This window comes from Medicago truncatula, chromosome 6 (genome assembly GCF_003473485.1).
Source record: "Medicago truncatula cultivar Jemalong A17 chromosome 6, MtrunA17r5.0-ANR, whole genome shotgun sequence".
Lineage (NCBI taxonomy): Eukaryota > Viridiplantae > Streptophyta > Magnoliopsida > Fabales > Fabaceae > Medicago > Medicago truncatula.
Genome location: NC_053047.1, coordinates 32940359 through 32963132, shown reverse-complemented (window position 1 = coordinate 32963132; position 22774 = coordinate 32940359). Strand labels below are relative to the sequence as shown.

General features: G+C 33.6%; 2 protein-coding genes across 2 annotated transcripts; one reads left to right on the top strand and one right to left on the bottom strand.

Annotated features, from left to right (window-relative positions):
* The first annotated feature begins 9928 nt into the window (after positions 1-9928).
* LOC120576098 (uncharacterized) lies at positions 9929-11888 on the top strand. Its single transcript, XM_039827082.1, has 5 exons — positions 9929-10024; positions 10124-10180; positions 10244-10423; positions 10520-10624; positions 11316-11888. The coding sequence occupies exons 1-5, from the start codon at positions 9929-9931 to the stop codon at positions 11871-11873; spliced, it is 996 nt and encodes a 331-aa protein (XP_039683016.1). The 3' UTR covers positions 11874-11888.
* Positions 11889-15495: 3607 nt separating this feature from the next.
* On the bottom strand, positions 15496-22175 carry LOC112422668 (pentatricopeptide repeat-containing protein At1g62670, mitochondrial). Its single transcript, XM_039826828.1, has 2 exons — positions 20477-22175; positions 15496-15910 (listed from the first exon to the last, which is right to left on the bottom strand). The coding sequence occupies exon 1, from the start codon at positions 22068-22070 to the stop codon at positions 20613-20615; it is 1458 nt and encodes a 485-aa protein (XP_039682762.1). The 5' UTR covers positions 22071-22175; the 3' UTR covers positions 15496-15910; positions 20477-20612.
* Positions 22176-22774: the final 599 nt, after the last annotated feature.

Below are 22774 nucleotides of genomic sequence, written 5' to 3'. Positions count from 1 at the left end.
ACTTGTTAGTAGTTGCATGTCTTTCTCATGAATTATTTTGCCACTTGTTTTGCTTGAAATTAACATATTCTTTGTTTTGCTAAGTACCTTAATATGAGAATTTTTAGTGATTGATTGACATTGGAAAAATATACTTGCTAATTGATTAGAAATAATCATATCAATTTGTTCTTCACTTAATACTTCTTCCCTTGCTTCGTCCATTAATGGATATTGATGATTGTTGATTCCAACTTGAACAAAATGCATAGCCGGTTGATTAGTAGAGAAATCGGGATATGCTGAGTAAAACTTGATATAGATAGATCTTTCTCTTGCACTATTTCTTTTGTATGATTGGACTACATCTTTGAGAGTAACCGGGAATAGGCTAATTTCTTCAGAATTTGCACTTAGATAAATGCATTGAACAAGTCCAAATTGGAACATGTTGAATGCTAATATTGGTGAAGCTCCAGGAGTGATTACCGCTTTAAGCCCAAAACCATTTCTGCTTACCATATAAAAACAATTATTTTTTTCTTCATTCGTCCAATTTTTAAGCCTGTTAAAATTTTCTTGAAATTTTTCTTCTGAAAATTGTACTTGAAGTTCATGTTCTTTTCTGGAAATAATAGGTAGATCATCTAAGGAAAAAGGAATTCTTCCTAAGATTTTCATCGGAGCTCTTTCTGGTGCCTTACATCTTGTTGTCTCGGAGAAAGTTCTTGGACCCAAATAAATTTCATTTCTTGATTTGTCTAATTCTTTATGATCCTTCAAAGCTTTCTCCGCTTCTTCTTTTGTTGCGTAGGCTCGGTGAGTGACTCCAGAGATCTTTTGACAGTGTGGGGCTGCCTTGTACCAGTCATCGTAGATTCCTGGAAATGGTCCATTGAAGACCACATACCATTTCTTTGGTTCTCTTACAATAATTTCATCAATTGGACTCTTTCTTTTGATCTGTGATCTTATTAGTTCTATCTCTTTTTCAATTAATTCTACTTCCTTTCCAATTAATTCTTGTTCTTTTAATTTGTGAGCTTTTAGTGCTTCTTTGATTCCAAGTTGTTGGATTAAAAATTCTTCACTTCGTTCCATTCTCTTGATAGAATGTCTGCGAGTACGTTCTTTTCTCTTTTGATGTGAGAAATTGAGTAATTATATTCGGCTAATTTCATCTGCCATCGAATAAGTCTTCCTTGTTTATAAGTTCCTTTATGATTTATGTTCTTGAATCTTGGTGATTGTTTCATTCCCATTGGAAGCACATTCCATTCATATTGACCTTGGGGACAACTAAAGGCTGTTAGAGCTTTAGATTCTTCAGTTAGTCTTATTTGATAAAATCCAGATTTACAATCAAAGGTGCTAAACTAATTCATATTCCTAACTCTTTCAATAATTAAATCCTTTCTTGGAAGAAAATATGCATCTCCTTCCATTGCATCATTTATTTGTTTATAATTAATTACCATCCTTCTTTTTCCTCTTTTTATTTCATTATGGTTTTCAACATAAAATGCAGGCGCGGAATGTTTACTTTTTGATGGTTTGTTTTGTGTATATCATTGGTTTACACTTAATTTCTTTTGAGGGATCTTTTAATCTTAGTTCAACTAATTCCATATTTTTATTAATTTTTGGATCTAGTGGGTCTTCACTACAAACTTTCTCTAGTAATTCTTCTATATGTGCGGGTATTCTTCTTCCTGGTTCTAAGTTTAATAATACATGGCGCATTTTTCTACAAATTAATCCTATAATTTCACCACGTTTTATCTTGTGTAACTCTGATTGCTTTTTTGAATAAGTTGTCTCTGTAGAATGAATTATAGGGATATCAATCATTTCTTTTAATTGTTTTCCTCTAATATATGGAGCCTTAATTGAAATATACTCTCTAAGTATTGGCAAAAAGGTGCATATAATCTTAGAAAATTATTTCCTATTATCATATCTAACCCTGTTTCTTGTTGATATACCGTAGGTACCATAAATAATTTATTTTGAATATTTAAGGTAATTCTAGTAGCTACCCAATTTAATGGATGTATAGATCCATCAGCTATTTGAATTTTTAATGGTTTTTCTAATTTTTCCCATTTACAAAATAATGCTTTTGTTGCTATACAAATACTTGCACCTGTATCTATATAAGCTTCAGTTTCTTTATCTTCCTTTTCAATTTTTATTTTAATATAAGTACTATTTAAATTCTGTTTCCTCTGAAGATAATTCATATTCTATTTCCTCTGAAGATAGGTTATCTTCTAAATATTCATATACACTACAATCACTATCACTTAGTTCATCTTTTAAGGGCTCTAAATTATATATTTGATATACTTTCTTTATTAGTTTTGTTTTTTCTTTAGTCTCTTTAGTATCTTTATTTTTCTTCTTTGGACATTCATTAGCATAATGTCCTTCTACATTACATATCCAGCATACACATTTCTTTTTTCCTTTTGGGCAATATTTTCTAGGTGTTTGTCTCTTTTTCCTAAAATACTTTTTCTTAGTATTTTTATAGGCTCTTTTCTTTGGATAGGTTTTTCTTAACCTTGGTTTTCTTCTAGGATTTTTCCTACTTCTTTTACTACAACCATAATTTTCGGGTAGGTCTAACTCTAATTTATTACAACAAATTGAAGTACTTCCTAGATTTAAGTTTTTAATTTTTTCCCTTTCTAGACACTGATTTCTTATTTCTTCATATAAAATTTGTATTACTCCTGCTAAGGTATCACCTAATTCTTCTGGTCGAGATTTCCATTTTTCTCTTATACTTGTACTAAGTGGATAAGGTAATTTAGATATAAATATATTTGTATATATTAATTGAGTTTTCCTATCTAATTCATAAAAATATTTTTTAAATTCACAAATAAAGCTATCTATTTCGCACATATTGCATATTTGCATATTATTTAAATGAGCTTCTGCTCTTTCTCTTAAGCGTTTATTTACTTTTGCTTTATGTTAAAGGATATTAAACCCTATAAATTCCTTATATATTAATTCTATTATTAATTTGGCAAATTGTTGATTATTTTCGGTCATTCTAGCATATTGTTGCCAAGTTTCATCCTCAATACTTGTTAAAATTTTTAGCACATTCCCTGTAGTTCTATAAGCTATTAAATTCTTAACCTCCATTAGATTTACTTTACTAAATCTCTCATCGGTTGCTAGAAGCATAATCATATCATTAGACCATCTTTCTAATATTTCTTATGGATTTCTTACGCAATCAAGGTTTAGTAATTTTTTGGATTTTCCTTCTTCATAATGGGGTTTAAATTCATCCGAAATCTTTGTCCATTTTCCGTTGGCTCTAGTATATCCTTTACAATTCATTGTTTCATTTTCATAGTTTTCCCAAGAACTATGTGGGTTCCAATTATCTTCGATATCATTGGATCTCCTAATTGATTCCATGTATTCAGTTTTTATCCCCTCCATAAAGATATTGGGTTTATTAACATAGATGGTATTAATGGTTCTTGTTTAACTATTTTATCTAATTGTTTAACTACTCTCGTTTTATTTAATAATTCTTCTATATCTTTTATTGTTATGCTTCTATTATTTTCTTCATAATCTAAATGATTTTCTAGTTGATGAAGAACTTCTCTAATTTTAAAAATGTTTTCATCTTCATTAATTCCTTTTATATTGTCTAAGGTTTCGTATATACTATTTATTTCACTACGTTCAATTTTAATTTTATTAAAGGTGTGATCTAGAATTTTATTAGTTTTTTCTATTAATAAAATGATATTATTATTTACTTCATTCATGGTATTGTTTATTTCTTTATACATTAATTCTATTTCTTCGGATAAAGTCATTATTTAAAAAAGGTCGTCGCTAATTGGTTCTTTTCTAGTAGTGTAAGGGATAATTTTTGTGAAGACCACTGATCCCTTCAAACCTAAAATCGCTGAATGGCGATGTTGAATGGTCTCCGAGTGTAGTAAGCCCCATGGATCTAATGAAGGTTCTACAAGGTTGAGGCGGGTAAACGGCCTTGGTACAATTTTTTTAGGAGCCCCAATATTATTACTTAATTCATATTTAATTCATTTCAGGTTAAAAAAAATTCTAAATTTTAGTAAATAAATCTTTCGTAGTGTTACAAACTTGTCTAAAAAAAATCGTTAAAAATTTAAGAGTTTAAAGATAATTAAACAAAATTTGTTTTAGCAGGGATTATGATAATAAGTAATTTTTTTTGTAAGGACTAAAAAACTATTAAAATTAAGTAAGGACTAAACTTAAAAGTTACCGATTTTACAAGGACCATAAACATATTTAACCCTATTTAATAGAACAATTATGGAAAAATTACACAATTCGCACATTTCAGATAACACGTTCGTATTTTATTTTTTTTCTTCCCTATTTAATCCTTTAAGTTATAAAATGTTAATACATTATATTTTTTTTGTTAAACAAAAAAACCTTAAAATTCATAATAAAACGCAGAAATATCATAACAAAACTCATAATATCATAAAAAATGCAAAATTTCATCGGTAGTTTTTCTCCCATCAATCAACCTTAACTCCAACAACATAAAATGATCTTCATCATTTTTCACCATTTCTTCTTTGATTTCTCTTTTGTTTCGTTTGTTTCATACCAAGTTGATATTTGGTTGTGATTGTTTGCTTTTGGTTATGGTTGGTTCTGTGATTTGTGGAAAAAAGATGATTAAGGTTATGTAGAGAAATGAATTATAAGTTTTTTGTTTGATGAAATATTTTCGGTGATTCTAGGTTTGTACGATGAAGTTTTGGATTTATTTATGAGTTTGATGAGTTTTTCATTTTTTTAATAGAAAAGGATAACAATATTGGTATACATATCATATATATCATATATAATAATACTAATTATTCTTATTACAGTCGCATATGCTAAAAGCAGTTTTCCTAGATTGAAAACATTAAAATCTTATTTGAGATATATAATTACACAAGAAAGACTAAATAATCTTGCTTTCATTTTTTGTGTGTGTTAACTCTTTGGTTCTCAAGGAAAGGGATATAGTAATTCAGAGTTCCGACTGAGAAGTAAGTAAAGCCTGACCCTAAAAATTGTTCTACACAAGAATCGACATGGGGTTAAACCATTTTAAAGAACCTTGATTTTGAATAATTATTAATTATTTTTAAAAAACGCAACGGATCATATTTTGATTATTTTAGAGGCTTTGCTAGATTCTTCTATAAGGGCAACATTCTCATGACTCGTGCAGGACATCCAAATTAAAAGGACCGATCCTGGAGAGTGGAGTGTTGAAAGTTTCACATTAAATGAGGAATGAAAGATTATATATTTATAAGTAAGGACCATCCTCGCTTTGGCGGACAGATCTGATTGATGGTTATTCAGTGACGGGTGTGTATCAGTTGATTACCAACAAGGAGCCTGCGATCTCTGATGCTGCTATAGACTTCATTTGGTATAAGTAGGTCCTCTTGAAGGTTTTGATTCTGGCTTGGAGACTCTTTCAAAATAGGTTACCGACAAAGGATAATTTGTTGGAGCGTGGTATTCTTTCTCACGACAATCAGTTATGTGTGACTGGGTGTGGTGGTCTGTTGTCTTGTCCCTGTTTTGCTTCTCTATGGTGCCTTGTTAGGTCTTGGCTTGACATTTGTTGCACGGATCCGTACTATTTACAGGAACATGCTATTCAATATAATTTACTTATTTATCAGGCTGTTTGTGAGCAAGTCGATCATTTTTGTAGCTAGTGTGGCTTTGCTGCAATTGGGTTTTGTGGAATGAAAGGAATCATCGTACTTTCAAGAACATCGAAACTCCTATCCATAAGTTTCTTGATAAAGTGAAATTATTTTCCTATTGGTGGATGAAGACGACTAATATTAATATTCGTCATAATTTCCATATGTGGTGGTGAAACCCTTTTGTTTGTCTCAGCATCAACTAATCTGTTTGTCATTTTGTCTCTATTGTGACTTGCTGGACTATATACTTTTGATGTTCTTTTTGACACACCCTGTCCGTCCTTGCTTTACAAGTTGATCATGTAAGAGTAAATGTCAAGTCGAACCCAAATTCTAAAAATATGCGGAATGAAAAGAAAAAGAACAAATAAACATAGTACTCCTCTCAACAAATAATGAAAACATTGTGTCCCCGTGATCTTAGCTCAGTTGATAGGGACAATGCATATTTTATGCGGATTCGAACCTCAGATCTCCACTTCTCTACGTTTAATTGTGAGAGCTTTAACCATTAGACTATTGACAAAAAAAAAACAATAATAATAATAATAATAACATAGTACAATTTTTTTAAGGTAAAAATATAGTAATGTATTTCAAACAATCGTGGCATTTTTATTTTTTTTAGAGAAAAATTGTGGCATGTTATTCGACCGAAAATTTCCGATTAAAATGGCTTGAAATTGGCACCGAAAAATATCTTGGCATCATATAAAATATTTTAAAACTATCAAATTGCTATATAGCTTCACTTTGGCATCTATTAGGGTTCAACTTTTTTCTTCAATACCGAACAAAGAAAAACATCCTTATGAATATCCCTTCAGGCTCACAGTGTCATCCCAATGCACGGCCGCCATCGCCATCGGTATTTATCCCCGACGATCTTATCCTTGAGGTACTATCTTTCCTTACCGTGAAACCTCTTATGCGTGCGATTCAGGTGTGTTTGCAAGTATTGGAATGCTCTAATCTCTAACCCTAAATTTATTAAAATTCACCAAAAGAAACCTGAACGAAACAAACACACAGTGCTAATAGAGAAAATCTACCCTTTCGATGCGAGCGAATGTCTAGTAGTCAAATATTTGCCGGTACATGGTTTAGTGAAGGACCAGTTGATCAATCCTTGCGGTATATTGTTTGAAGAATGTCGCGATGACATTGCGTTGTTGGTTCTTGCAATGGTTTACTATGTTTGCTTGGTTTTAATCATTTAGACAAAATATGGTTTTATTTCTATAACCTAGCTACAAGGACAGTGTCTAAAAAACTGGGAACCTCTACTAACACAGATGGATATATGTTTGGGTTTGGTTATGATACTTTAACTGACACCTATAAGGTAGTGAACGTTTGTGAAACGAATAGAGAGGTTCACAAATAGAGAGGTGAGAGTTTTTAGTTTGGGGGATAATATCTGGAGAGATATTCTATGTTTTTCGGATGAACGTTTTCCCTCTGAGATTTTCTGCTACAGTTGTGTGTATTTGAGCGGATCTCTTAACTGGTTGGAATGATTATTCATTGGTAACAAGGGACTTTCAAAAGTGATAAAGGGACTCTCAAACACAACGAAATGTTTTTTTTATAGCCTAATAGACTTTGTCACATCAAAATGTAGTATATTGGTACAAATTAAATATTCTATTCGTGCATTTATAAAAAATACTCCCTCCGTTTCAAAATCTAATTTTTGTAATGTGCATTATTCACTTGACTTATTTTGATCATATTTTTTAACTAATGAATAAATACAAATATTAGCATGTAAGATGTTGTTTGATTTGTCTCGACAAATATTTTCAAAATATTAAATTTTTATAATTTTTTACTTTAGATAATTAAAGATATTAATAGTCAAAATTGTGCATTGATATATGTGAAATTGTTGACTTGGACATGTATTTTGAAGCGGAGGGAGTAATAATTTGAATCGACCATGAATGTGGCAAAACTATATTTTTAGAGTTTCAACAATGTTGAATTCACAAGACTTAAATTCTAACTCAATATCAAGAGACATGTTCAATTTTAATCAACTACTCTTAGGTATCTCAATAGTCAATAGTAGTATATATTTCCTTAATTATACAATAGATAACTTACGTTTTTTAAAATGACAACTGTAGAGGAGAAGGAGATTATTTGCGTCGGAATGTGCGGTCTTGGTTCCCAGATTCAGTTAGTGGGTATTCTGTTAGTGGTGCATATCGCATTCTCACCAACCGGATTCCCACCCTTCGGATCTCTTGTGGCATCGAGATATATATCCTGTTAAAGGTGTCCGTGTTTTTTTGGCGGCTTCTTCGAAATAGATTACCTACTAAGGTGAATTTATTCCGGCGAGGAATTATATCACAGGAGGATCAGTTGTGTGTTGGTGGTTGTGGATTGATGGAAATAGAGAATCACTAATTTTTGGAGTGCATCGTTTTTGGTACACTTTGACAACTTGTTCGAAGTTGGCTAGGATTTCATTTAGTGGATCCATCTATTATTACGGATCATTTTTCTCAATTTGACAGTTCTTCAGGATATACAAAATTAAGAACCTCTTTCATGTTATTGATTTGGTTTGCTACTTCTTGGGTGATTTGGAAGGAAAGAAATGATAGGATATTTCGTGGCAAAGAAAATTCTCCTTCTGGTTTATTGGAGAATATTCAACTTCTTTCATTTTGGTGGTTTAAAGCTAAATTTGTTGTTTTTCTGTTTCTGTTTCATAACTGGTGACTGGTGTCAAAGCCCTATCTTATGCATGGGGGAATTGGCTAATGTTTTTTTTGTTGTAACTTCTGGCTTTCTCCTCAGACACACCTTGTGCTGAGAAGATAGAAGATAGTCTGTTGATAGTAATATATTTAATTTATCCTCTTAAAAAAAAAACTGTAAGTAGGTTCTATTTAAGAAGTGAAATTCAGCAATATGTCAATAGGATATTAGGATCCATCTTTTTCTAACCTTATTCGTACTGAAGTATATGTTTTCTCAATTTTATTTTCTTAATTGTAGTACGTTAGTAAGAGATTGTGGTGATGACATGTATTTTAATCTTTTTAATTTGTTTTCTCAATTTTATTGCTACTAAGCAACCCTTAAAAATCTAACAGAAAGCATGCAATTCAAACTTAATAACAAAGAACAAATATGTAATTTTAAGGTACATATGTTGGTTTTACTATCCAAGAGATGTAAATGTTGCACTTTCAAATTGTATTCCAGCTACCTTTTCTGAATCATTGATAAATAATATGCTACATACTGAAACATTGTGTTGTTCTTAGCTTGGTCTCAATTGGCGTTGATGATGAGTTTGGGAAAGGTTTAGGGCTATTTGGGAAACAAATTCTGTAGTTAAACGCCAAGAATTTACATTTTCAAAGGGTAATCGATTACCCATTGGCTCGAGATAAGGATAGGGGTAAGGCTCATGTTGTAGATCATGGGAAGCCGAAGAAAAAGAAGAATGGAAGAATAGATATTTCCTCAGACCCTACAAGACAGTGGGTTCGGCCGACGGGGTTACCTTCCGTAACATTGATGAACGGACTGGTACTCCTATTCCTACTGCTACTACTCCACCTCCTTACTCCACTCCATTCCCGACTATTCCTTCCGCACCATTCCCGCCCAATCCTCCCGCACCATTCCCGCCTATTCTTCCCGCATCATTTCCAGCAGCTACTACTAGTCAGGCTACTACTAGCTAGCCCCCCATATATTCTAATCCTGGTTTTTCCATGCCTGGATTTACTCTGCCATCCACACACTCGCCAAATTACAACACCACCCTGTATAATGTTTGACAAGGCTTTAACATATCCGTTCCATCACAATCATCAACGGAACTGATGCAAGATCTTATGCAAATTGGAAATTTCCTAGCCTTACTTGCTGATCAACGGCCTCCACAACAGCAACAACAACAACAACAACAACAACAAAACAACCAAAATGAAGAGGTACCGTCTAGGGGTGATCAACAACGACGACAACAATGATACTGGGAGTATGTGGATAACCTTGTTGTGGTTACACCAACACCTGAAACGTAAGTAATAAAAATTTAATTTGTTACCTATGTTTGACTTAATTCTTAGTAGTTTTTTAAATGCATAATTTAATTAACAATTCAAATTTGTAGGTTAGAGCCATCCCACGGAGTATTAGAACATATTAGAATGGCGATCCAGACGTTTTACCCTAAATATAGGCGTTGGGCCGTATATACAGATCTTACTACTAATGACAGGAAGGACCTTTTTAAATACTTTTTGGTAAACACATTTTATTTAATATTAAATAATTGTATTTACTTTATAATATGGTTTATTTTTTACATTATTGAATGTCTAATAATTTTTTTTTTATTGCAGGATTTTTGTAGATGGGAACCTCATCATCACACTCTTGTAGAGAGAAACTTTCATAGGGTAGCTGCAAGACGTTTATCAAATTTATTATATGATGAACGACATGAATTGAAAAAATGTAAGGGCAATTATCGTACAGAATGGATTGGAGAGAAAAGCTGGGAGTTATTGCTGAAGTATTGGAATAAAGATCCACATTTTAAGAACTGGTCCAAAGCTAACAAGGTGAACAGGGCATCTATTGTAGGAGGACAATTGCACGCACAAGGCTCTGTCAGTACCGCTACCCATGCTAGAAATTTGGTAAAAAAATATATTTAACTATTTATATTTCTATATATATGTATATATTAAATTTGCCAAATGTTATAATTGGTTAATATTTGTGTGTACAATTAGCGAAATAGATTGGGTAGAGATCCTTATCCGGAAGAGATCCATGATGAAACTCGTTTCAGTCAAAATCTTTGTTGGTATGTCGATGCTCGAGCTAGCAATACCCAGGTAAATTTTTAATAATTTTCTGTTCTCTGTTGTGTTCAAAGGATGTTGGTCGTGTGTCGGTCATATGTGCATTGCCAATTAGTGCTTGTTGGTTGGTGCCTTTCGTTTTTATTTGATGCTTGTAAATATCATATTGTTAGTTAAATTATGAGCCATATGCAATGTTAGTTTCTGAGAATATCTTAGTAGGAGCCTGTATTGCTGGAAAATATGTGGTTAGAAATACTGCTGTTCTTTTTGTGGTTGTGGTGGCTGTTTTGTTCTTGCATTTTTGGTTGTTAGGTTTGCTCCAACCTGTTTGGCACAAGTTGTTGTGGGAGTTTTTGCCCAGCTTTTTTCTATTGTTGTTGACTCGGTGCTATCGGGTGGTGTTTGTTCGGCGGTTTGGTTTCAAAGACTTTGGCTGATAGAGAGGCGTGTGTTAGCAGATTTCTTAGGGTGGCTGCTTTATTGTATATGTAGGTCTCATTATCTTAGATTTTTGGAATGTTTTTCTTTGATTTGTTTTTTGGATTGGAACCTTTGGCATGCTGTTCTGTTACTGACAGTGTTTAGGGAGTGTTTTTTTTTTTAGGTGATCCATTTTCTGTACGTGGCTTTTCTGTTTTGGTGTTGATAGCTTGATGCGGCTTTTTTTTTTTTTTTTTTTTTTTTCGGTTTTGACTTTATTATTTATTACTTTACTTTATAGGTAGCTTATCGCACGAATGCAGTAGAGTTTTTGGAGGAGAATCTTGAGATTCCATCATATCCAGAAATTCCCTTCCCCATTAAACTTCAATTATGGGCAAAGGCTGCAGAAAAAGGAAGACCGGATGGAGGAAAAGGAAGAAAGGGTAGAATGTACGGTCTTGGGCCGTTAGCCGGCAATGTGGTACATGGAGATTTGTTCAATGTTCCTCCTCCACTAGAGTTCTCATCTCGTTATAGAGAGCTGCCTCTTGAGATGCAAGCAATGATACAACGAATGAACCAGGAGTTGCAATCTCAAAAGGAGGCGTTGGCAAAGAAAGAAGAATCGGAGAATGAGTTAAGGGAATTGCTGGCCATACAGGCAGAGGAAATGAGAAAACTCAAAAGGATGGTTACAAAAAGGATGGGTGGCATGAAGAGTAGGAAAACATCGGAATCATCGTCGCCATCGAGTCAATCATCACCGTCGGTTCAAGAAGACCGAACACATGACGACGACAATGATGATGAGGACGAGGACGAGGACGAGGAGAGGGATGATGATCATAACGAGTAATTTATATTCTTGTTGTGTATTTCAGTGTTGTTTTTAGCAAGTTTCAGTTGCTGTTTTTTGGTTAGGGACTGGTTTGGGGCACTATTGGGGTGTTTTAGGTGGTTGGCAGTGATGTTCCACTGTCAAAGAAAATTTAACTTGCATTATGTAATTATTTATCGACATGATATGTTTACTAGGAAACAAATTATCGAAAAAATTTGGGTTATTTTGAAATTTTGGCGCACTTTTTTTATTTTATTTTTTTTTTTTTAAATTTTGGCGCCAAATATTTTGGCACCTCATTTGAATTATTTGGCGCCTTTTTCAAAATCAAAATTTGGATCTAATTTCTATTTTTTAAATATAATTGTTTCCTAGGAAAGTTTCGTAGGAAAGCGTGTGCAGTTTTTTATTATAATTGTTTCCTAGGAAATTTTCGTCGGAAAGCGTGTGTAAGTGGTGACAGCCTGTGCAATGCTTTCCTGCTAAACTTTCCTCGGTACTTCTGTCGGAAAAAGTATTTCCTTGGAAATCCCGTAGGAATAGATCTAAAATTTCCTACGACTCGTTTCTTCGGTAATTGCTCGAAATATTTCCCTAGGAAAATCCAGAATATTTCCTCGGTACGACTCGTTTCCGAGGAATATTTCCCTAGGAAAATCCAGAATTTCTTGTAGTGATACTTTAACTGACACCTATAAGGTAGTGAACGTTTGTGAAACGAATAGAGAGGTGAGAGTTTTTAGTTTGGGTGATAATATTTGAAAAGGTATTCTACAGATGTGTGTATTTGAGCGGAACTCTTAATTGGTTGGTCATTCGAAATGATATTACATATGATTGGAATAATCATACTGTTGAGAATTTTGCGATCATCTCACTTGATTCGAGGACAGAGACATACAGACAATTGTTGCCCCCTCGAGGTTCTAATGAAGGGTTGTTGGTTGAGGCAAATTTTATTTGTCTGTGTATGTGTTTTTCTCATGATGAAAATTTTGTTATATGGAAGATGATGAAGTTTGGAGTTGAGGAGTCTTGGAGTCAATTCCTTAAAATTGATTATGATAATCTTCGAATGTTCTTTGTTGCCATTTTGTCTTTTTGAGAGACATTGATTTTGGGGGACCGTAATTGGAGAACTAATATGGTGGTGCCAAATGTAACTACGGTAGGAAAAAGATGGGTCTATTTCAATAATTATGTTGAAAGTTTGGTTTCGACCGATGAAAAGTAAGTTTGAATTCTTGTTAAGTAATTAATGTGTTTTGTTTAATATTCCCAAAGTCCCATAATACTTGATACAATTGACCTTATTACGCATGTCAATGCATAACTTTCAGCTTAAATATCTTGAATAATATGTTAAAAAAATTATAAAATATTTTGAAAATACTCATCGAGACAAATCTAACGACATCTTATATGATACTCCCTCCGGTCCTATTTACAAGAGACAATTTACTTTTTAGATACATTAAATAATTTATGTATTTGGTTTATGTTCTTGACTAGATACATACATTATTCAATGTATCTAAAAAGTCAATTTTCTCTTGTAAATAGGACCGGAGGGAGTATTATTTATTTTATTAGTAGATAAATACGATCAAAGTAAGTTAGATCAAAATTGCACATTTTCAAATGGGTCATCTATTGCGGGACGGAGGGAGTAATATCTTTTTTTTTTCTTCATGTTTTTATTTTTTATTTATTTTTACAATTTCATCAGTTATTGTATTGAATTGAATGATTATCCATTGGTAACAGCTTTGCAATATCTTAAATGGAGATTTTATTTAATTGTAATTACTAATTTGCTGGATGATTCTCTCAAAAAGGAATTACTACCTCCGTTCCTTTTTAATTGTTATTTTTTGATATTTTACACAAACCAAAACAATCAATAAATGTTACTACTTTTGATACAATTATTTTTACTTTTACTATAATGACCGGGTGGCCCTAATATGGTCCCTATTTTTAAGGGTGCACCCATGGTCCCTTTAAAATAACCTTCAATAGCAGCTTACATAAACAAAAATTGTTTTGTGGTCCCACATAGCATAAAATTAATTTTTTAAAGTGAACTTGAGTAATTACTTTTAAACCATTCAGGATAAGAAAAAAAATCCCCAAGTGGAGATGCATTTTCCTTCTCTCTCTTTAAGTTGGTTCCTCTAGATTAATTTTTCTTTTGTTATTAGTGCTCTTCTGCAATTCGTGTTTCTTTAATTTAAAACAATTCAAGTTATATTAGAAAGGGACATGTCAACTTAATATCAAAATTATTGAGTTTGTTTTTTCGACAAAAAAATTACTTGAGTTTGTTGTCAACATTTTTCAATGAAGTACACGGTATGATGACACTTTATCTTACTATCATTTCCCAAAATCAAACTCCTCAATAAGTAGTAGTATCAAAAACAGAGAACAAAAATTAACAAAGGTACAACAAGAAATTCATATATTATATGGGTTATGGGTTAAATGGAGTAGCGTGTGGTGATTGGTGAAGGTGAGTATTTGATAGAAGAAGTAGCCATGAGTTTGGCAATTAACACAGAGAGAGTGGAAGGAAGAAAATGCTTCTAGGCAATGAAGATTGAGAACGAGAGGAAGAAAATGGTTCTTTTCTACACTTGGAATTTTAAGGCTTACATCAAAGGGCGTAAAAGTAATTACTCAACTTACTTTTTTTTTTTTGTTATGTGGGACAAAATACAATTTTTTTTTGCAATCTACTATTGAAGGTCATTTTAAGGGGACCATGAATGCACCCTTAAAAATAGGGACCATATTAGAAGCACCCATAATGACCTTATTAATTTAATATTTCATTTCATACGTTTCTCTCTCCGCAATAAATATCCAAGGGTAATATTAGTAAAACACTATTTAATGTTGCATTGAATTTTGAAAGTGACAGTTAAATAGAAACAAAAAATTTCTCTAAAAGTGACATATAAAACGGAACGGAGCGAGTATCTTCCATTTTCATGCACAAATGAAAGTGAGGGAGATAGTTACATGTTGAACAGTGACAATAACATAATTTTCTTTGACAAAAGTGATAATAAGTGACTTTCAAACTCAACGAGTTATAGCCAAGTAGACTTTGCCACATCAAAATTGTAGTATATTGCTACAAATTAAATATTTTCCCCGCACATTTATAGAGAATAATCATTTGAGTCGACGAAGAAAGTGGTAAAAACAATATTTTGAGTTTTAACAATGTTGCATTCTAACTCAATATCAAGAGACACGTTCCATTATAATCAACTGCTCATAGGTATTTCAATGGTTAGTAATATATATTTCCTTAATTCACAAGACTTAAATTCGAACTCAATATCAGAGACATATGTTCCATTTTAATCAACAGCTCTTGTGGTATATATTTCCTTAATTTAATTATATAAATAGCTTACTTTTTATGACCGTAAGTAGTTCTATTTTTTTCAAAAGACCAAAGAATGATATATTAACAAACAAGGTTACCTTGGTGTACTGAAAGTGAAAACTACGCACCAAAATAACAGAAACATACAGAAACAGCAGAAACAGCAGAAACACAGACAGACAATACTAAATAACAGCTGAAAAACACAAAATAGGATTAAGCCTCCGAAATTGGTAATCATAATCGAAAGTGACATATTTCGACCGGAAGTAGTTCTATTTAATGAAACGAAATTCAGCATATGTGAATGGGATATTAGGATCCATCCTTTTCTATTTAACATGAGATTGTTACTAAGCAACCGTTAAAAAATTGAGAGAAAGCATGCAATTCAAACTTAATAACAAAGATGCAAATGTTGTACTATCTTCCTTTCAAATTATATACCAGCTACCTTTACTAAATCATTGATAAATATGCAACTGGCACTTGATTCATTTCTCTTGCAAAGGGCTCCGACCCATGACAGCGTCGGCATCCGTGGAAAGAATTTTCGCCGGGATCTCTCGAGGACTATCGGAAAGAATTCTCGTCAAAATCTCTTTAGCAACGCGTTCCCTCGTTTATAATTTTTTGAACCATTTTATCTCTGCACCGAAAAAATCATTCTCATACCAATTCAACCGCATTTTACATTCTTCTACAACAGCTCATATCTCTCTAATATTAGTAGAAATAACAGAAGAGACAAACAAAAGAAAAAGCAGTTAAAAAAAATTGTCTATTCACCAAAGTTTTTAAGAGAAAAAAAAAAAAAAAAAAAAAAAAAAGGGGGCAAAGGGGAGATTCAATATAGTTGAGAGGACTTAGAGAGAAACACTAAAGGATTTCTTTCTTTTTTTTGAAAGAAAAAATTAAAGGATTTCTGAAATGCTTGAGTGAAATTCCACTCAGCTAATCTGTTTATATACACTCTAGAGGTTAAATACAATATGGAAGTTACAAGGACATTAATCAGCTTTCTAGTTCCTACATAAATGTGATTAACTATTGATCTTCTAGCTGCATGAATAACTGTACATATTCCTAGATATTTATTCTACAATTCCAACACTCCCCCTCAAGACGGAGCATATAGATTAAATGCTCCAAGCTTGGAACAAATATTTTGAATTCGCGGTCCCCTTAAGGATTTTGTAAAGATGTCTGGCAGTTGATCATTTGAAGTAACAAATTCAGTGATTACTTCTTTAGAAAGAACTTTTTCACGGATAAAATGGCAATAAATTTCAATATGCTTAGTTCTCTCGTGGAACACAGGATTGGAAACTATATGTAGAGCTGCCTGATTATCACCACATAATTTCATCTGTTAAGCATCTCCGAACTTCAATTCCTGAAGAAGTTGCTTAATCCAAATAAGTTCACAAGTGACCGTAGCCATAGCTCTATATTCAGCCTCTGCACTAGACCTTGCCACCACATTTTGCTTTTTACTCTTCCAAGAAAAAAGATTTCCACCAATAGAAACACAATATCCTGAAGTGGAACGCCTATCAATAGGCGAACCTGCCCAATCTGCATCACAAAATCCAACCAGCTGAGTGTTTCCTTTGTCTTCATAGAGTAGTCCTTGTCCCGGTGCTCTTTTAATGTACCTCAGAATTCGAGTCACTGCATCCCAATGATCATTATGAGGAGACTTCATGAATTGACTTACTACGCCAACCGCAAAGGAAATACCTTGTCTTGTTCTAGTGAGATAGATGAGTTTTCCAACCAATCTCCGATATCTTTCAGGATCAGAATAGGGCTCCCCCTGACTTGGAAGTAATTTTAGATTGGGATCCATGGGACTGTCAACTAGTCTACAATCCAACATACAAGTTTCTTTAAGTATGTCTAAGGCATACTTTCTCTGTGAGATGATAATCCCATTATTTGACTGAGCAATTTCAATCCCAAGAAAATATTTCAGCTTCCCCAAGTCCTTGGTCTGAAAATGGCTACATAAATGTTCCTTAAGTTGAGAAATTCTCTCCTGGTCATTCCCTATGATGACTTTATCATCTACGTAAACCACCAAGTAAACACATTTATTTGGAGATGAATGGCAATAGAAGATCGAATGATCTGCTTCACTACGTTTCATTCCAAAAGCTTGAATAACTTAACTGAATTTCCCAAACCAAGCCTTCAAACCAAGCCCGTGGAGATTGTTTCAGTCCATAGATAGATCCCCCTAGTCTGCATAGCAAACCAGACTCCCCCTGAGCAACAAACCCAGGAGGTTGCTCCGTATAAATTTCTTCTTCTAACTCACCGTGAAGAAATGCATTTTTTATATCCAACTGATATAATGGCAGCTATGGCAATGAATAATCGAACATATGTTATTTTGGCCACTGGGGAGAAAGTATCTCCATAATCAAGACCATAAATTTGGGAATATCCTTTTGCTACAAGTCGGGCTTTGAGACGTTCAATATGTCCATCGGCCCCAACTTGAATAGCATATACCCATCGACATCCAACAGGTTTCTTACCGGAGGGAGAGGAGTTAAATCCCAAGTATCATTATGCTCTAAAGCCTGCATTTCATCAATCATGGCTTGTCGCCATCCTGGATGATTAAGTGCCTCAAAAACATTTTTAGGAATGGAAATAGAAGATATAGATGACACAAAAGAATAGTAAGAAGGAGATAGGCGATGATAACTTAGGAAGTTATAAATAGGATGGGGATTGCAAGTTGACCGAGTACCTTTTCTAATAGCAATGGGCAAGTTAAGGTTTTCTTCGGGAAGTTTTGTGGTAGGGTCAGCTTCGGGTGTTGGACACGATTCATATGACCTTTCAATGTTTTCTTATTCTGTAACAACATGTGGACGACGTCGGTATACGATGGGTGATCTTTGAGATTGATCGAGAGGAGGATTGTCAGGAATACTTGTAGTCAAAACTGATTCCAGGATAGGGGAAGGTGATGGGCCAAGATATGGAATCGGAAAAACTTCTTGAATAATATGGGATTCAACCGTGGATGGTGAGAAGTAAAACTTTTCTTCAAAAAAAGTTACATCTGCAGAAATGTAATAACGATTATGCACAGGGGAGTAACATTTGTAACCTATTTGCAACCTCGGGTACCCGAGAAAAACACATTTGATGGCTCGGGCAGAAAGCTTATCAAGACCTGGAGACAAATCATGCACAAAACATGTGCATCCAAATATTCGAGGAGCAACATGAAACAATGGTTCTTTAGGAAATAAAATGGAATGTGGTATTTTCTGATCAACAGAGGAAGAAGGCATTCGATTAATCAAAAAACAAGATGTCAAAACTGCTTCACCCCAATGTCAGAGAGGTACATTTGCATGAAGTAACAAGGTCCGAGCAGTTTCAACAAGATGCCTATTCTTCCTTTCAGCTATGTCATTTTGTTGAGGAGTATGAGGGCAACTAGATTGATGGAGAATACCATGTGCTGACAAAAAAGAAGAAAGACCAGAAGAAAAGTATTCTTTTGCATTATCACTTCTAAGGATTTTGATTGTCTTACCGAATTGGGTTTTTACCTCATTGACAAAAGTGGTGAGAATTGGCAAAAGTTCAGATTGTTCTTTCATCAAGAAAACCCAAGTGCATTGGGAGAATTCATCAATAAAAGTAACGAAATATCGGAAGCCATTAGAAGCCACATGACTTGGTCCCCATATATCTGAATGGATAACAGAAAATGGAGAATCAACCCGGCTTTCAACTTTGCTTGGAAAGGAAGAGCGAGCATGCTTGCCTAGTTGACAAGACTCACATTTCAACGATGAAATTTTTGCAAGATTTGGAACCATTTGCTTCAATTTTAATAAACTTGGATGGCCGAATCGTTCGTGAAGAAGGTTTGGAGACTCAGCTGCAATACAACTTACCGAAGGAGTTGACTGGAGGTAATAAAGACCACGTGATTCATGTCCTTCACCAATCATCCGACTTGTACCACGTTCTTGTATAGTAAATGATCCAGCATCAAAGGTGACTAAACAATTTAGAGAGCGGGTAAGTTGATGAATGGAGATAATATTAAAAGGGCAACCAGGTAACAAAACAGATTTTAATGTTATAGAAGGAGTGACTGAAACATGAACAATTCCTTTGGCAATGACCTTAGAACCATCCGCCAAAGTTATAAAGCGAGGAAATTTGGGAGAAGATATGGAAGAGAATAAGGAACGATTACCAGCAATATGATCAGAGGCACCTGAACCAATTATCCAAAGATTTTGATGATTACCAGATTGAGATATGAAGTCTGTAGAGTCAAGCACACCAATGGTACTAGACCTATGAGACTGACGGGCAGCTTTCAATTGCAGATGCTGAGGCAGAAGCATCAAAACGCTTAAGGATGTCATACAAAACAAAGGAATTTAAATTCTCTTACCATCATTGTAGCATCCGAGACAAACTCAAAAACTTAACTAATATTCTTAGTGCTGAGATTTACTTTCCCCTAATATGAGTGTCCATTGCTTAGTGCTTACTATGCCTCTTCATCTTTATTCCTATTACTTTGGAAGATAGCAAGAGATTGTAACTTGATAACTAATGACTGAATGATACCTACTAGTTCTTATCTTTACCAGGAAAAATAATTATCAGGGGTTTTATAAAAGCTAAACCAAGCAAACAATCCATGCTCAAGAGTCCAAATTGTACGGAAAGAATCACATTAATAAAACTGAGAATAAAATTAAGCATTATTGAGAAAGAAGTTATGTTCATATCTGCTTAAATTCTAAGGTGGACATTGGTGAGGTAATAGCTTTTTTATCAATGTAGAATTACCATTATTCTAAAATATTATCATGGTTTATATCTGACCATAAAATTAAATGTTTGACTTACTGAATATTAGAAAACTAATAGAATGTTGTGCCAAAAAAAAAAACTAAAAGAACTCAATATGAAGTATAAACAGAGTCTACAATATGTTCAGAAAAGAATAAATAAAAACATATCATTCACTAGTGTTGTTAAGACATCAATATGCACCTTACAACATATGACTTTTACCAAAAACAAATATAGTAGTTAGCCTGTTGCATAGTCCAATATTTACTTTTTGTGTAACAGACTAACAATGAAAGGAAATAAAGATTGGATGGTTATATTAAAATTAGAAATACCAAATTGTAACGAGAAAGCATCTCACCTTGTCTTACTCTTACAATAGACCTCTAGCAACCATTTCGCGACAAATAAGAGCTTCAAAAGTTACATGATTAGGGGTGCAACCATTGTCTTCCATTTTTGACACTAAGGACAATGCTTCATCAAACAAGCCCTTTTTACATTTTAACATCTAAATGATAGCCCTTAAAAAGAAGATACTGATAAACCGCTTGTGCATGCTTAAATCTTCCATTTTTGCATAGTCCATCAACAAGTATAGTGTAAGTATACATATTTGGCTGAATTCCTTGGTCTTTGATCTTCATTAATAATGTAATTGCCTTGTCAACCTGATGGTTTTTGAACAAAGCATCCAATAAGGAATTGTACGTGATCACATCAGCAGGTTGGCCTCTATTATGCATCTCATCTATAAGATCCCAAACATCAGAGATTCTTCCCGATTTGCAAAGTCCATCAATAAGCGAACTGTATACTATAATATCAGGAGCCATGTTTCTTATATGCAATTCTTTGAAGAGATTGACGGCTTCATCCACCATTTTATTCTTACATAATCCAGTTATCATGACACTGTAGCTATGAAGATTAGGAGCCACTCCTCTTTGAGCCATAGTGTTGAATACATATGTGGCCCTGTTCACTTCTTTAACCAAGAAACACCCATCCATCAAAGAAGTATAAGTAACAACATTAGGTTCCACACCTTGTTTTATCATAACAGCTAACACATTTCTAGCTTGTTTAATTTCTCCTTCCTTACATAAACCATCAACCAATGTATTAAAAGTTTGAACATCCGGGCTGATGTTTTTCAACAACATTTGATTTAACAAACGAACAGCTTCTTTAAATTGACCCACAATACAAAAGCCATATATTAGAGTAGTATAAGTGACAACATCTGGAAAAATTCTCTTAACAATCATTTCAGAACATAAATCAGAGGCATGAATTACAAGTTTATCCTTGCACAAACTATCAATAATTGTATTGTACATGACTACATTAGGCTGAACCAACAGCCCATCAATTCTTCTAAGAACCTGCAGGGCAGCTCTTGTTTCTCCTGTTTTACATAATCCATTGATCAAGGTCCCATAACTAACTTGATTAAGATGAAACCCCTTTGCTATGACATCGTCATGAAAGTGAAGGGCTTCCCTAACCTTGCCATTAAGACATAGACCTTTGATAAGTGTAGTGATTGTTACAGTATTAGGCTGAAACCCTAGCTTGAGAATCTTGGCCAATACAGAAAAAGCAAAATTGAGGTGGCCCAAGTGGCAGAAACAATTAATCAAGATGTTGAAAGTAAATAAGTCAGGTTGAATTTGTTTGAGTTCCATTTGTTTAGAAAAGGAAATAGCAGTGTGGAAATGGTTCAACTTAACAAGAGAAGATAAGATCTTGTTAAATTCAAAGATGGGTTGAGTAGGATTGTTCATATGAAGGATGCGATTGAAAGAGGAAATAGCATGATCAACATTGTCAATGAAGGGAGGAAGAGGGTGATTGAATTTGAATGAGTATAGTCGACGATGACGAAGAAGAATACTGGTTGGAAGAGAAAAGAGAGCGTACCTTGTTGTTGACCCTAAGAAGAATGACATACTGTACTGTGAATGAATGAAAATTAAAACGATGGATGAGAGAGAAGTTCAATTCAAGAGATTTGGTATTTCCTTTGCATTGCATTCAGCTCTAAAATAACGTCGGAGTTGAGCAAATCCCTTTATTTGTTATACATGTCTTTATTCATGATTAAATACAAATAGGTCTTTGAGCACCTTATCACTTTAGTCTTTGACGTTCGATGATTTTGTTAAGTTTTTCGATGACATGACATATGAGGTGTTAAGGACTTAAGTGAAAATATAAAAAAAAAACATAGAACTAAGGCCCCTGACTGTGTCTACTTACTGTCACTAAGGTCTCTGACAGTAGACACTTATTGTCAGTAAGGTCCTTGACAATGTACAATTACAACTACAAAAATCTATGTTTCTACTTTAACTTTATTTCATGTGACACCTTATATGTCATGTCATCGTAAAATGTGTGACATCATCACTTAACATAATTATTTAACGCTAGAAACTAAAGTGATGAAGGAAGTGCAGAGTCAGATACTATTTTGTTTAATTATGAGTCATGACCTTTGTGACAACGAGGTGCAGAGTCAAGTACTAAAGTGACAATTTGCTCATTTTTTATTTTTTTTGGAATATACAAAAATCATTATAATAAAGAGGAATGTTAAAGACATTAACTTTTCAACACTCATTTTTTAATTGGATGAAATCAATACATGATC

Bases quoted from the DNA above. Each gene is read 5' to 3' on its own strand.
- LOC112422668 (XM_039826828.1), bottom strand. From the start codon at position 22,070: ATGTCATTCTTCTTAGGGTCAACAACAAGGTACGCTCTCTTTTCTCTT.
- LOC120576098 (XM_039827082.1), top strand. From the start codon at position 9,929: ATGGCGATCCAGACGTTTTACCCTAAATATAGGCGTTGGGCCGTATAT. The intron at 10,025-10,123 runs GTAAACACATTT...TTTTTATTGCAG, and splicing joins ACCTTTTTAAATACTTTTTG to GATTTTTGTAGATGGGAACC. The intron at 10,625-11,315 runs GTAAATTTTTAA...TTTACTTTATAG, and splicing joins CTCGAGCTAGCAATACCCAG to GTAGCTTATCGCACGAATGC.